The sequence below is a fragment of the Caretta caretta genome, chromosome 5 (genome assembly GCF_965140235.1).
Source record: "Caretta caretta isolate rCarCar2 chromosome 5, rCarCar1.hap1, whole genome shotgun sequence".
NCBI lineage: Eukaryota > Metazoa > Chordata > Testudines > Cheloniidae > Caretta > Caretta caretta.
Window position 1 is genome coordinate 101,984,278 of NC_134210.1, and position 12,857 is coordinate 101,997,134.

Consider the following 12,857-nt stretch of genomic DNA (forward strand, 5'->3'; position numbering starts at 1 on the left):
TCCAAACCTAAACACATGCAGGGAAGAAAATGTGTGTGTGTGTGTGTGTGTGTCTTATAAATAACTTGTGGGTTGGGAAAAGTGAGAGAGGCTCATTTCAGATGAATCACTTAAATCAACTACACAAACAAATCGCCCTCCCCCCCATCCATCCATAGCGTCAGAAGCTAACTGCCCAGGGGATTCATACGCTCTATTTAGGAAGGGTCTACGTGGAACAAAGATCTTGGTGCCGAGAAATGCTGAGTTAGGGTGCTGGGTGGGAGAAGGATTTGGTTTGTATATAGAGAGAAATAGCAAAAGTCTGAAAGAACTTAGACCTCACGGGGGAAAGGGAAACCCTGGCCCCATCGAAATCAATGGGATTTTTGTTATTGACTTCAGTGGGGCCAGGCTTTCACTCATGGATTTTCCCTAAATGGAGGTAGAAACCTCAGGGGCTGGCTGATGAAAGTCAATGGCATTTATTTCCTTCGAGCGGCAATCAGATGAGCAAAGGCAATGGTTCTTTCAATATAAGACACAGGAGAAAACTGCAGCATTCAGGCCAGTAACAGCTTGCCCCCTCTCACGACGTTCTGTTTCGCGGTCCAATAACCAGACACCGCAGCTACATCCCGGGAAACCAGAGCTACGCCCTGAGGAATAAGCTTTAGAAACGACTCCCCCATAGATACTGATGGGGCTTGTTCTGGAGACCGATCCATTCCGTCCGGGTTTGTTTTAACTCCGGATGAGAAAAGGCAGCAGCGGGCAGGGCCGACTCTAGGTTTTTTGTGGCCCCAAGCAAAAAATTGCGCAACTGCCGGAGCAAAAAAAAAAAAGGGCGGGGGGAGGGTGGCCGGAAGGCCGCCCCTGGAATTGTGCCACCCCAAGTACCTGCTTGCTTTGCCGGCGCCTGGAGCCGGTGCTGGCAGCGGGAACGTGAGGAAGAGGGTCTTTGCCTTTGATCTAAAAAGAAAAGGTGGGCCTGGTAGCCAAAGGGACTTTTGGTCACGGGGCAGGATCGGGTCCCTTGCGGGAAAACAGGCTTCCTGCCCAATGGTTTAACGAGGCAGCAGTAGCCAGAGATGGCCCCGCTCAATTTGCGGCTCAGGTGTAACTGGAAAGGGGATTGACAGGGCCATGCTGATTTCAGCAGCTGAGGCAGATTCCCTCGGGTGAGGAGTTTACAGTACACAGAGTCCTACCGCCGAGAACTGTTTTCACTGTAGATAACAATTATTTAAAGTCAATCCCATTCAGGGAACACTCACTTTTAATTTGTTTATTTTGCGTTTATAGAATAACCTCCTTCCCCTCTCCCTCCCCTCTCAAGTCCGCTGGCTTCTGCTGACAGATTTCTATGCTTTGCTCGCTGAAACGTATACAAAACTCACGGCGGGATTGCTTCTAAATATTTGAGATGACCAACGATCGCCCTTTATAATCATCTGGTGCATGTGCCTCTAACCTGCACACAGCTGTAACAAGAAAATACAAACAGGTATTATTTTTTTTTAAAAAGGCAACGTATAGAAAATGTAAGTGTTCAGACCCAAACAAAAGCCCTAATGAGATCACCCCGCGATATTTAAAGGGCCCCCCACTTGTTAAAATAAAAGCTTATTTAAAGCAATTCTTCACTTGTAGCTCGCGCCTCAGCTGTTGCTGATACTTCCCCCTTCAGTATTTGTGTCCACCCTTTCCAAGGTGGGAAGACATGAGCGTACGGAGAAACAATGGTTTTTCTCCAGGCGCAGATGGACAGTTGCTCCCCTAAAGAGGGCTAAAGGTGATGAAGATGTTCTCTGTCCCTCCACGAGGCTAGAGCCCGGCGGACAGAGGAACCGCTACCCAGCGGAGTGTGAACGTTCCAGACACAGAATCTCCAAACACATTTCACAATCTAAACAATCACCCATACGTCATAAGAAGAGATGCAAAAATCTAAGAAAAAACCGGATCGACGTGACTCACTAAGGTTTGAAAGCCCGACTTAGTAAGGCCAAGTTTCTGATCTATCTAATGCAGATGTTGCCTATATACGCGCCGTTGGTACATATACTGATGACAGGATACGCCTGTATGTTTATATTATATAAGAAAACATATTACCTACACACACCATGCAAAGGGGAATATTTATCAGAGTATTTATGTCACAAGCAGTTTCCCTGCGAATATTTTCATCTATATCATTCTTTTCGATCAGCGCATTGTTGGAGAGTTTGATTCCATACAATTGTTTTCCTGGTCACATGGTGGATAAAGTTAACTTCTGGATAAAATTGCTAGTTCTGAGGATAGCCTGACATCCAAGATAATCAATACTTCTATATTTTTACCTTCCCTCGGCTCCAATTTTTATCTTGAGAAGCAACGCCACTTTAAAATATTTCTGGCACAACCGAAACTTTCAAATAATCATTTAATCATTAAGTTTTGAACGAAACAAAGCTGTCTGCCCTCTCCTCCTGAAAAGTAGCATCAGAAATGAAGCAACAATAGAAAATTACTCTGGACGATGATATTTGTTGGGGAATATTATTGTTGTGATAATTAAGTGAAGAAAACGTTCAAAATAAATGCACAGTATAACTACCCTTATTTCTAAATTGCACAGCATAATAAAACACGATTCTGTTTTATTTTCTGATTTTAAAGGCCATTACCAATCGTACTGAATGCAGCTAAAAACCCCTAACCCCATAAGGAAAATGTGATATTAGTTTGGATATTTTAAATTGGGTTTGATCTTGATGACCGCACTGCCTATAACGAGACAATCTCACTTCCCGGCGCCTTTTATTTATTATTTGTAATCATAATGCTGGCTATGATTTTCCTCTCTTTTGACCTCATGAAAAATTCCCCTTTACCCATGTGTTTACAATACAGGGGGTACGCCTAGTGTTTGCAGGTCTGAAGGATAAACAGCGGCTTTCACACACCTCCCGGCTTGCGGAGGCTGGACACATTATAATCACACAGGCGGACAGACACAGCCAGGGGAGGAGATTGGAGAGAAGAGGGAAGGAATCGACGGCCCGTAGTGCCAATCAGAACTCTCTCCGCCCTACAACCCACCAATCAGCTGTCCGGGCGCCCCAGAGCTGGAGCGGATAATACAGTGGGGCGAGTCGGGCTGGGCACCGCACGGAGGGGAGCAGAGAGGCGGGTGCTGGCGCTGTGCTGTTAAGGCCTGGGGTGCTGAAGACAAATGCACCCCAACCCTCCCTTGCATAGCTCTCTCCCTCGAGCCTGATAAACCACCACAGCATCTCAGCCCCGCCAGCCCCTGGCTTCGGCTCCCGCCGCTCGCCCATCGCTGGCAGGCGCTGCCGTGTCCCTCCCTGGCCCGTCCCAGCCTGCAGAAGTGACTGCCCCGCACCGAGCCGCGATGTGTCGGGGCTGCTGAGGAGCTGCGGTCCCCCACACCCCCGGGCTCTGTGCTGCCCCGGGTTCGGTCTGCGCCCAGCCACTCCCGCGGGGCTGGATGCGGGCTGCGTCTGCGGCCGGCCTCGGGCTCTGAACTTCGGTAAGTGCAAAACCCGGGGGTTGGAGATGTGCGGGCTGGGCTGGGCGGAGGCGAAGGAACCTGCCTGCAGTGCAATCTCTGCCGCGGTGAAACTAACCCGCCCCCGCCCGCGGATGGCCCCTAGCACTCTGTGAAGGGGCTGGGGCGTCTGCATTCCCTGGCGGAGCGTGTGCTTTCCACGTTAAGAAGTCATTTAACCGCCAGGTTTCCCCATAGATTTGTTCTAACCCTCATACACCAGAGGGAGGAAACCAGGAAAACTCTTCCGACCTTGCAACCCGCTGGCTGCTGCCAGCCCGACCGCCCGTGCTGCGCTTGGCCCACCGGAATGAGGAGTCTTGGAAACGAGCCCCTAGACCCCTTCCTTCTGCCCTTCCACGCCGATCCTGCGTTCGTTGGGCGAGCAAAATTCCCAGGGAGGTTATCGGGAGTTTCGGATGTTCAAGGAATGCAGGTTCGGGCTCTGAACCTACAGCTTCGCCAAACATAAGGGTACAGGCCCAAACCAATAGATAGCGAAAGGGGAAAGCCGGGAAGGAATGCGCGTCGCGCTGAGACTTCCAAACCTGCAGCTCGCAATAGACAATAATGCCGTGAGGCGGGCGTGTTTGCAGCGTGACTGAAGTGACATCCCTATGACCCCAGGCGGTGGTGTGTGTGGGTAACCCCGGCAAGGCAGCGCTGGGCGGTGTGCGTGACCCGGGAGAAATCTGACATCAGTGTGTCGGTAAGGACTTGGTGCCGAGTGTGTAGCGATGTGTGATCGATTAGACACGCGTGCAGAAAGGCCGTGCGTGTGGCTCGCGGGCAGCGATGTGACCGGCGTGCAGGAAGGCCTGATGTCGGCACAGACCCTTGCACGACCCCGTCCCAGGGCCAGCCCCACACACGATGCGCGTGTCAGGTGGGTGTGCGGGGCCAGCCGTGGGACGGGGTGCAGGGCGGGACCCCCGGGCGTGGGGCAGGGCCTGTGCCGGACTCCGTGCGGGGGATGTAATCAGCGGGCCGTGCCCGCCGGGCCCTGCTTGCGGCGGACCCGGAGCCTGCTAAGGGCAGCGCGTGGTGGGGTTTGTGTTTTGCAGCGCGGAGCGGCAGATCCGGGCGGTGCCATGGCCGAGGGGCAGGCCGCCTCCGGGGCCGACTGGGAGATCGACGTGGAGAGCCTGGAGCTGGACGAGGGCGAGGAGCGGCTCGGGGCCTGCCTGCTGCAGGGCGGCGGCCCGGGGGAGCAGGAGGACGAGGAGGAGGAGGAGGACGAGGAGGAGGAGGACGGGGAAGAGGAAGGGGCGGCCCCGCCGGCCCCTAGCCAGCCCAAGCAGCAGCAGGCGGAGCGGGGCAGCGGAGGGGAGCAGAGGAAGCTGAGCCGGACCCCCAAGTGCGCCCGCTGCCGCAACCACGGCGTGGTGTCCTGCCTGAAGGGCCACAAGCGCTTCTGCCGCTGGCGGGACTGTCAGTGCGCGAACTGCCTGCTGGTGGTGGAGAGGCAGCGGGTCATGGCCGCCCAGGTGGCGCTCCGGAGGCAGCAGGCCACTGAGGTGAGGAGGGGGGCGAGGGGGCAGCGCCCACCACCCCTGCGCGAACAGGCGACCCCGCCTGCAGGGGCGCCGCGGTGTGGGGGCCGCCATCCCCTTCCTAGCAGCGCTCCGGGGGAGCAGGCCATGTGGAGAGGTCTCCAGAAAATCGCAGCCGTTTCCAATGATTAATACAGATTTGCTCTGCCATCTGTGCAATTGACTAGTCAACACCAAAGAAGGTAGATGGTGGCATCTGTTTTATCCTGACTGGGACGCAGGCATCATCTTGACTCCGCTGAAAAGGAGCAGGGAGATTTTTCCCCCCAGAGCCTAAATGGGGAGGTAGTTGGTCATTTCCCCAGGCAGTTAAGTGCAGTGAGATTTACAGATGTGGTACTTAGTGAACCTGGGTAAAGAAGTGAATGGGATGAGAGATCCCAGGCGGTGGAGGCTGTCCGCCGCGGGAGAGGGGCTCACTCCTTTCAAAAGGAAGAAATTAATTACTTGTAGCAGAAAAAAACCCCTAGATTCGAGGCGGTACTCCAATAGGTATTCACGCAGGATGGCAGAGATCCTAGCAGAGTCTCCTCTCCTGGGAAGTGACAGCTGTCCACAAACTATAGCAAAGGGCTCCCTAGTTTTGGAAAGAGACAGCGTGTTATTTGCCCCAGCCCTGTACTTCTGTAACGAAGCACTGAGAGTAACTCTGGGATTTGAATCATTCATGAAGATGTGACTAACCTTTGGATGTGACGAACCACCGCGCATCGAGATTTTCAGAAACTAGCTTGCAAGATGCTTTGCTAGAGGCTGAGTGCTTAGACGTGGCTGGGGGAAACTAGCAAAACTGTCAAGAAAAAAAACAACCCTGTTCGGTAGTTCGCAGCGTCACTGAAGGAATGATTTGTATGTTATTATTAATAGTTATTTTAAGGGGTGGTGCCGGTGAGCAATTATTAAAATTTGATCTAGCACATTGTCACTACCATGTTTCAAGATGCAAATTCCAGGGACTCGTTTTGTAATATATGGCGTAGTTTTAAGGGGCAGTGTAATTCAGCATCTTCACCGCGTTGCCGAGGAGAAGCTGGAAGTAAATGTGCTCTCTCAACAAATTCGTTACATTTATGGGCTCGTTGCTAATCAAGACCTCCTATAAGAAAATCAATGTGCGCAAATATTCCAGAATTGCTATTCCCCATCTTTACCACACTCTCTGATCTACACCTTCCTTTCCCTCCAGAGTATTTCCTCAGGGTTTTGGAACGGTTGGTTTTCAGTAATCATTTTTCATTTAAAACGAGGCTTTTTGTTTCTTAGTATTAAGCGATCGGCTGGTCTGACAGTGATGCAGAGCTGTGAGCCGTTCCGATTTTCACTCGGATCTAACCTCTTTTGAATGCCGGTGCTCTGTTATGTCTACTCAAACTCCCGGGCTCTGATCACAGAAATAGGTTTAGATGCTGCTTAAAAAATATCACCCTTGCTTCTCTTTCCTATTGACATTCGCTCACCCCGGCCGTTTTGCGTCACTTTCTGTTTTGTTTATCCGCACTTAAGGCAGATTCTGTATAACAATAAAATCCGATCCCTCCTTTTGCAAGCCGGAGAGTGACATTTTGATTCTTTTGAATCCGTTCTTTTAAAACGAGCAGAGCGGAAAATAAAATTTCCATAAGGAAGGAAACGCCCATTGTCCTGTTTATTGACCGTTTTCTTCTCTTTTCTCTTGCTAGGATAAGAAGGGGCTAACAGGGAAACAGGCTAATTTTGAGCGCAAAACAGTCTACCAGAGGCCTGTCAGGACACCCAGCTTGCTGGCCAAAAGCATTTTGGAAGGTAAAAACTCCCATGCATTCTGACCTTTATGAGCAACAGACATCTGAACTGTAGGAGCTGCTGAAACAACTACTCAGATTTCCATGTGCTATTTTGGAAAAAACAAACAAACAAACAGAAAACAAAGTGTCTTGCATAATGCTAAAAAATCTAAAGTAAAACAAAAAAATACAAAAGTATTTGATGGCTCCCTACTACAGAAGATCTCAGGATTTACACTGTCTGTGCAAATTAAAAGCTTAAGGAATTCTCTCTGTTTTAGAAAAGTTTCTCATTACAGAATTAAGAAAAAAGGCTAAATATCATGCAACAGATTAGAAAAATAAACACTAATTCTACTAATTATTTACTAATATTATTTAAAGGGAACATGATTATATTGAAGACATTTTTCTTACTCTGCAGTACATGTGGAGTGCATATACACCAGTAAGCATGATGTACTGTTGCCTCAAATCTCTGCACATCAAGAATATATTTTAAAATTTTAGACTCTAGCAAATAATTGTTTTAGAACATAAAATAGTTCCCCTCCCTTTCAAATGAGATCTCCCAGTACATTTTCTTGTATGTTTGTTTATTTGTATTTTTGGTTAGGATGGAGATGCAGGAAATATGATCAGGCTGCTTGTTATGAAACAAAATTGCACCAAAGTATTCTAGAAACAACAAATTGAAATGTAGGATAATTTTTAGTGTAAAAATGAATGTACGTAAATAACTACCTGGCAATGATTGACAGTGCAGAAGATTTTATTGTTTCATTTTATTTGTAAATGAATGCAATGAACTTGACCTTTTGTAAATATAAAACGTAATGGACTTTTCAAACAAATTTGGTATACATTATTTTGTGCTGCCAGAAAAATATTATTTATAGTACAATACCATTTTAAGGTAAATATTTATTAAATAAATAAATGTTTTAAAGGGCTAATTCTTGCTTTTTTCAGTATCCTATAACTTATACCCAAAATTGTTTATATGGCCATTTTGGTTACTTTTCAAGTGATTAGAAATTAGAAAAAAGACATGAAAATGATGAAGTCCAGTTCTTTTAAGCGATATCTTCTCTTTACCTGCATAAGTTAGAAAGAAAGTTTGGCCAGATACTTAAGTGATTTTGGCCAGATAAGAAAACTCTTTCCAGGTTACTTTCTTCTGCAATTCATTCTTTAAAAAAGAATCTCTTCCACATTCTTTTCCCTAAGCTATCTTAACTTTCTTTTTCTTTTCTCCTAGCTCTCCTTGGATTTTTCTACCATCTGTAACAATGTGTTACAGATAATGATTCATCTTTAGAAAATAGAAATGGCATCAGCTATAGGTATAGATATCTTCTTTGGCAATGGGGAAACCAGTGTGAGATGAATGGGAGTGAAAAGGGGCTAAATCTTGTTCTCCTTACTCATGTAAGTAGTTCCATTAACTTCAATGGGATTATTTGTCTGGGTACAGCAAACAGGATTGGGCCCGGTATATTATATTAAGTGAATCTAATTCGTGTGGTCTCCTAATTGAAAATATTGCAATTTTAAGTAATTTGTATTTTTTTCTTAGTTTCGAGAAAGTAAAATAATCTAAATAATTTAAATTTTCACTTTTTAAAAAGCAATTTTAAACGGATGAATGAAATTCCAGCAGAACAAGTAACATAGAGCAGTAAATCCCTGCTCACTTTGAGCCCAATCTGACTGCTGTTGACTTCAGTAGGAGTTGGATTGGGCCCTTTGTGTAAGTAATCCTGTTGTCTTCACCAGAACTACTTACCTGAGTAAGATGAGCTGGATTTGGCCCTATATATGCTGGAAGCATCTATATAATACACGGGCTTGGCTGTGCAACGTGCTGAGCACTTCCAGCAAGGTGACTTACTTGGGAGTTGAGGGCATTCAGGATTTTCCAGGAAGTGCTTAGGTCCTTGCAGGATTGAGCGCCACATTAGCATTCCTGTCCTTTTACAAACACTGCAGGTAGGTGATCCTATTTTAGTTACTTTAATTTATTCATATCCATACCTTGTTGTTTTAGGTTATCGCCCCATGCCAGCAGATCCTTACCTGGGAGGGAATTCACCTTTACCACCCCCTGTAAGTGACAGGATGAGGAAAAGACGGGCCTTTGCTGATAAAGAGCTGGAGAACATTATGTTAGAGAGAGAGTATAAAGAAAGGGAGATGATGGAAGCCACTCAAGCTGCTGCCCTTTTCCTGCCTAACCATATGGTGCATGGAACTGAATACAATTCCCACAAAACTGCCTTTAACCCTACCCAGGTTGAAGCTCCTAGCAAGGAGTTTTGCAACTTCTTACCAACCTGCCTTGACCTAACCATGCAGTATTCAGGATCTGGGAATATGGAACTGATTTCTTCAAATGTCAGTGTAGCCACTACCTACAGGCAATATCCCTTGTCCTCCAGATTATTGGTATGGCCAAAGCGTGGCCCCATTAGTGATGCTTTTCTCTACCAGCAATGCCTACTGAATGCTACTGCAGTCCAAGCTCTCAAACCTGGGGCAGCCTGGGACTCCAAGACTTCACAAAGCCAGGATTGTGTAAATTCAGAGCAGGAGATGATGTCACCAAAAACTGAAAATTCACTTGTGCTTTCTCATGCTCGAGAAATTCAGCATGTCCCTCAGGAGGCCCGTGAGAGGTCTGCTTTCTCTCCTCCTAAAAGGACTTTTCCACAGATTTCTGAGAAGGATTCTCTGGCTTCTCAAGAACACATCTTAAGCAAGATCAGCAAAGAAAATACCAAGCATCCTCACACACTCAAGTATAATCCGTTCCACTCATTTTTACAGCAAACATTTCATGACAAATCGGGGCCTGAGTTAAAAACATCGTTTGTAAAAGAGAGCTTTGAAGAGACATCTAAGAAGTACAGAGAGTGCTCCATCAAAGAGAACCAAAAGTACAAATTTACAATAGACAGATACTCAAAAGACTTTTTTGGGGCCAAACAAGCTGCAACAAAACTCTCAGCAAATGAGCCTCTATCATTCTCTGTTGAATCAATCCTTAAACGACCCTCTTCTGCAGTCACTAATGTCTCGCAGTAACTGCATCTTCAATGTCAAGTTTAAATGTTTGCCATCTGCAAAGTTGCTGCCACCTGCCTTTTCTCTCCAAAGATTTGTACAAAGGAATTTGTTATGTAAATGGTGATTTTAAAAAAAACCTGTGTACATAAATATGCATGTTTTCTCTCATGAAAATAAATATTTAAATTTTAAAAATGAAAACGGTGCATGTGCAGACTGTAAAGTGTAGGCTTTATACAGCACTTCAAACGTTACAATAAAATGAGATGACTTATGAACATCCCTGTTCTTTGTCATGCCAAGAGGACATTATCACTTCTGCCTTATGTCTCTCTCCCTCCACAGAATGGGTATCCACCCACTTGCAGAACATGCGTATGCTATTGTTCGCTATTATAGAAAGGGTAATTATTTGCTATGCTGCAGTAACTCATCTCTGATTTGTATCCATACTAGCGTGCAGAACAGGCAACAGCAGTGCAAGTTTACCTGCTAAGATGCATCGAAGGCATCTTTCCACTGATTTCAATGGGCTTTGGATCAGGCTCCAACTGTCAGTGCAGTCCTGATAGGATAAACCTCCTGGGATGAGAGAGTCGTTTATTCTGGGCCTCTCTATTGAGACTGGCATCATTCAAGCAAGTTTTGAAGTGTGGCGATAGGGACAATGGGAAGAAAGATGGAAGAATAGGAACATTCAGTGACTCTTTTAAGTGTTCTCAGATAAAGGTCTGCTCTTGTGTCAAATGGGCATTAAAATCTCCCTCAGGCTCTTCACGGACTTGGAATATCTAATTTCCTAAAACTTTTCATTTCTGACAATCACAAGCTAGACTAGATATTTGTGCCACCTTCAATGAAATGAACTTTGGGGTAAAAAAAAAGTTTCATAGAATAATAGCTACAAAATGAAAATTAAGGTATAAAATTAAGAGGAGATATTATATCTTTCAGTCCTTTTGTAGTCAATGAAAAGAAAGTTAGGCTGGTAGACAGAGTTCACCTCAGCCTGAAGCCTCCTTCAGGTTGTGGAAAACTTTACCTATTAACTTTGATTTAACTTAACAGACTTTTTAAATTTTTTTCCTTATTTTGCTATTTTTTTCCCTATTTTACCATCAGCTAAGCAGAATTAGCTTTTGTTTTCCTGTTTTCTATACACACTAATTTTAATCCTATCAATGTGTTTACATAGTCCTAGGTGATACTAGTTTGTTTTATCATCTAAAGGTCTAGTAGCTGGGTGAACAAATGGAAGTGGACAGATTAGGTCACAAATTCTGAGTAACGAGCGATTTTTGTGAATTTTGTTCACTATTCAGAAGTGTTTGGTGATTATTTTTTCCTGAACAAATCTCAGCCCATAGATTGTAAATGAACTGACTACTGTGAGTATTTCTTCAGGTATTTGATATTTGAGTTGTGTGAGTAGTGTCACTTAGATCATCCAACCATGGAATAGAAAGTCTCTGATGTGACTTAACCTTCATAAATTACTTCTGTGTGGCTATCTTCAGGTTTTATACTGTTGCCCATCACGGGAATATCTGAGCTCTTTGTATGTAAAATCAATAGTAACAGCAAAGTCTGCCTTTGCCTGACACTAATTTCATTGAGTAATAAAACCAAATGTTTTGTGATTTATCTTGGCCACTGGTTCAAAATTCACTTTCCATGAACATTCATAGAAATAATACTTTGCTTGTGTGAATGTTAAATAAAAAGGGGTGTGAACACAATGAAAGCAAAATTGTATTTGAAGGTGCTTGAAATATTCATAACTGCTTTTTCTGACTCTGTCCCTGATCCAACTCCCATTTAGGTCAATGGAAAGACTACCACTATCTTAAATGGGAATTGGATCAGACCTTATTTGCCCAGATCTAGTCCCTAGCTATCTGTGAATCCACATCCACTCTGAATCATACCAATCTTACAGTTTTGCCTATGTATAAGGCTCCTCGCTTTTCATGTTTCATGGTTTTATTACCATGGCTTCATTCTTTGGTGGTGGAGGTTACGGAGCATAAAATGCTAATGAAGACTTTAAATTTACTATATATTTAATATATTTCCTTTGTTACTAAAATTCTGTTTGATTTATTTCTCAAGCTGCTGGCATGAACTGTGATGATAGATGTGGGAAAACCAGAAGTCCAACTAGTAGACCAGTTCTGGACTCTGGGAATTTGTCCTGAATAAATGTCTTGTTGCTTAACAATGCATGTATCTAACTTTGTTCAGCTTAATATCGGTAATCTTTTTCCAGGAAATTAAGCACCTTAATTTATCTTTGGAAAAAAATATAAGACCTCGTGACCCCTTTAAAGAGCCAATTGAGTTGAATAATTCCATGTCCAAATTCTGGGACAATTCCAAATTCTAAAATCTATATTCCAGATAATTTTTTTCAGAGCACAGTAATTGGGAGGGGAATGGCATTTTTATTACTTCTAACCAGAAATGTGATCCTTGAGACAAAACTGGGCTAAATCATGTTTGCTCGGCTGCAGAAGTAGTCCCACTAAAGTCAAGATTTGGCCCTCTGTCTGATCATTGTCCTTTTCATTTAGTTCTTTAGGCTTTATTAATTAGCTTGTCTGGTACTCACATTTTCTTTTCTTTTTCTTTTGTAATCCCTAGGTTTTCATGAAACGATGAAAATCTTTCATGCAGCTTAAAAGTTCATCACTCCCAGCTCTGTTTTCCTTTCTTTAAAACCTTTGCGAGTCTATTTATTGCTCATGGAAAGAAAGGCTTAATAGCGTGAGGCGTGTGTGTAATGCATATGTTGCCATGTAAGCTTCCACACACAGCTCTGCTTGACCAACAGCATTCCTGCTCTTTTAGCCCTGGACCTCTCTTGAGCAGAGGCTGCCAATGGTGTCCACTTGTGTGATGGTCTGGTGATGTGAACTGATGGAGAGCAGGTCA

At 44.7% G+C, this 12,857-nt stretch overlaps 1 protein-coding gene across 3 annotated transcripts; it reads left to right on the top strand.

Moving 5' to 3' along the window:
• Nucleotides 1-3,122: 3,122 nt before the first annotated feature.
• DMRT2 (doublesex and mab-3 related transcription factor 2) lies at nucleotides 3,123-12,144 on the top strand. 3 transcript variants are annotated; one of them, XM_048851431.2, is made up of 4 exons: nucleotides 3,123-3,520; nucleotides 4,603-5,055; nucleotides 6,771-6,873; nucleotides 8,905-12,144. In XM_048851431.2, exons 2-4 carry the CDS (start codon nucleotides 4,630-4,632, stop codon nucleotides 9,939-9,941), a joined length of 1,566 nt encoding a protein of 521 aa, XP_048707388.2. In that variant the 5' UTR covers nucleotides 3,123-3,520; nucleotides 4,603-4,629; the 3' UTR covers nucleotides 9,942-12,144. The 3 variants fall into 3 exon arrangements, with proteins under 3 accessions (XP_048707388.2, XP_048707387.2, XP_048707389.2); XM_048851430.2 differs by lacking the exon at nucleotides 3,123-3,520 and adding an exon at nucleotides 3,527-3,974; XM_048851432.2 differs by lacking the exons at nucleotides 3,123-3,520; nucleotides 4,603-5,055; nucleotides 6,771-6,873 and adding an exon at nucleotides 8,114-8,200.
• The last annotated feature ends 713 nt before the right edge of the window (nucleotides 12,145-12,857 follow it).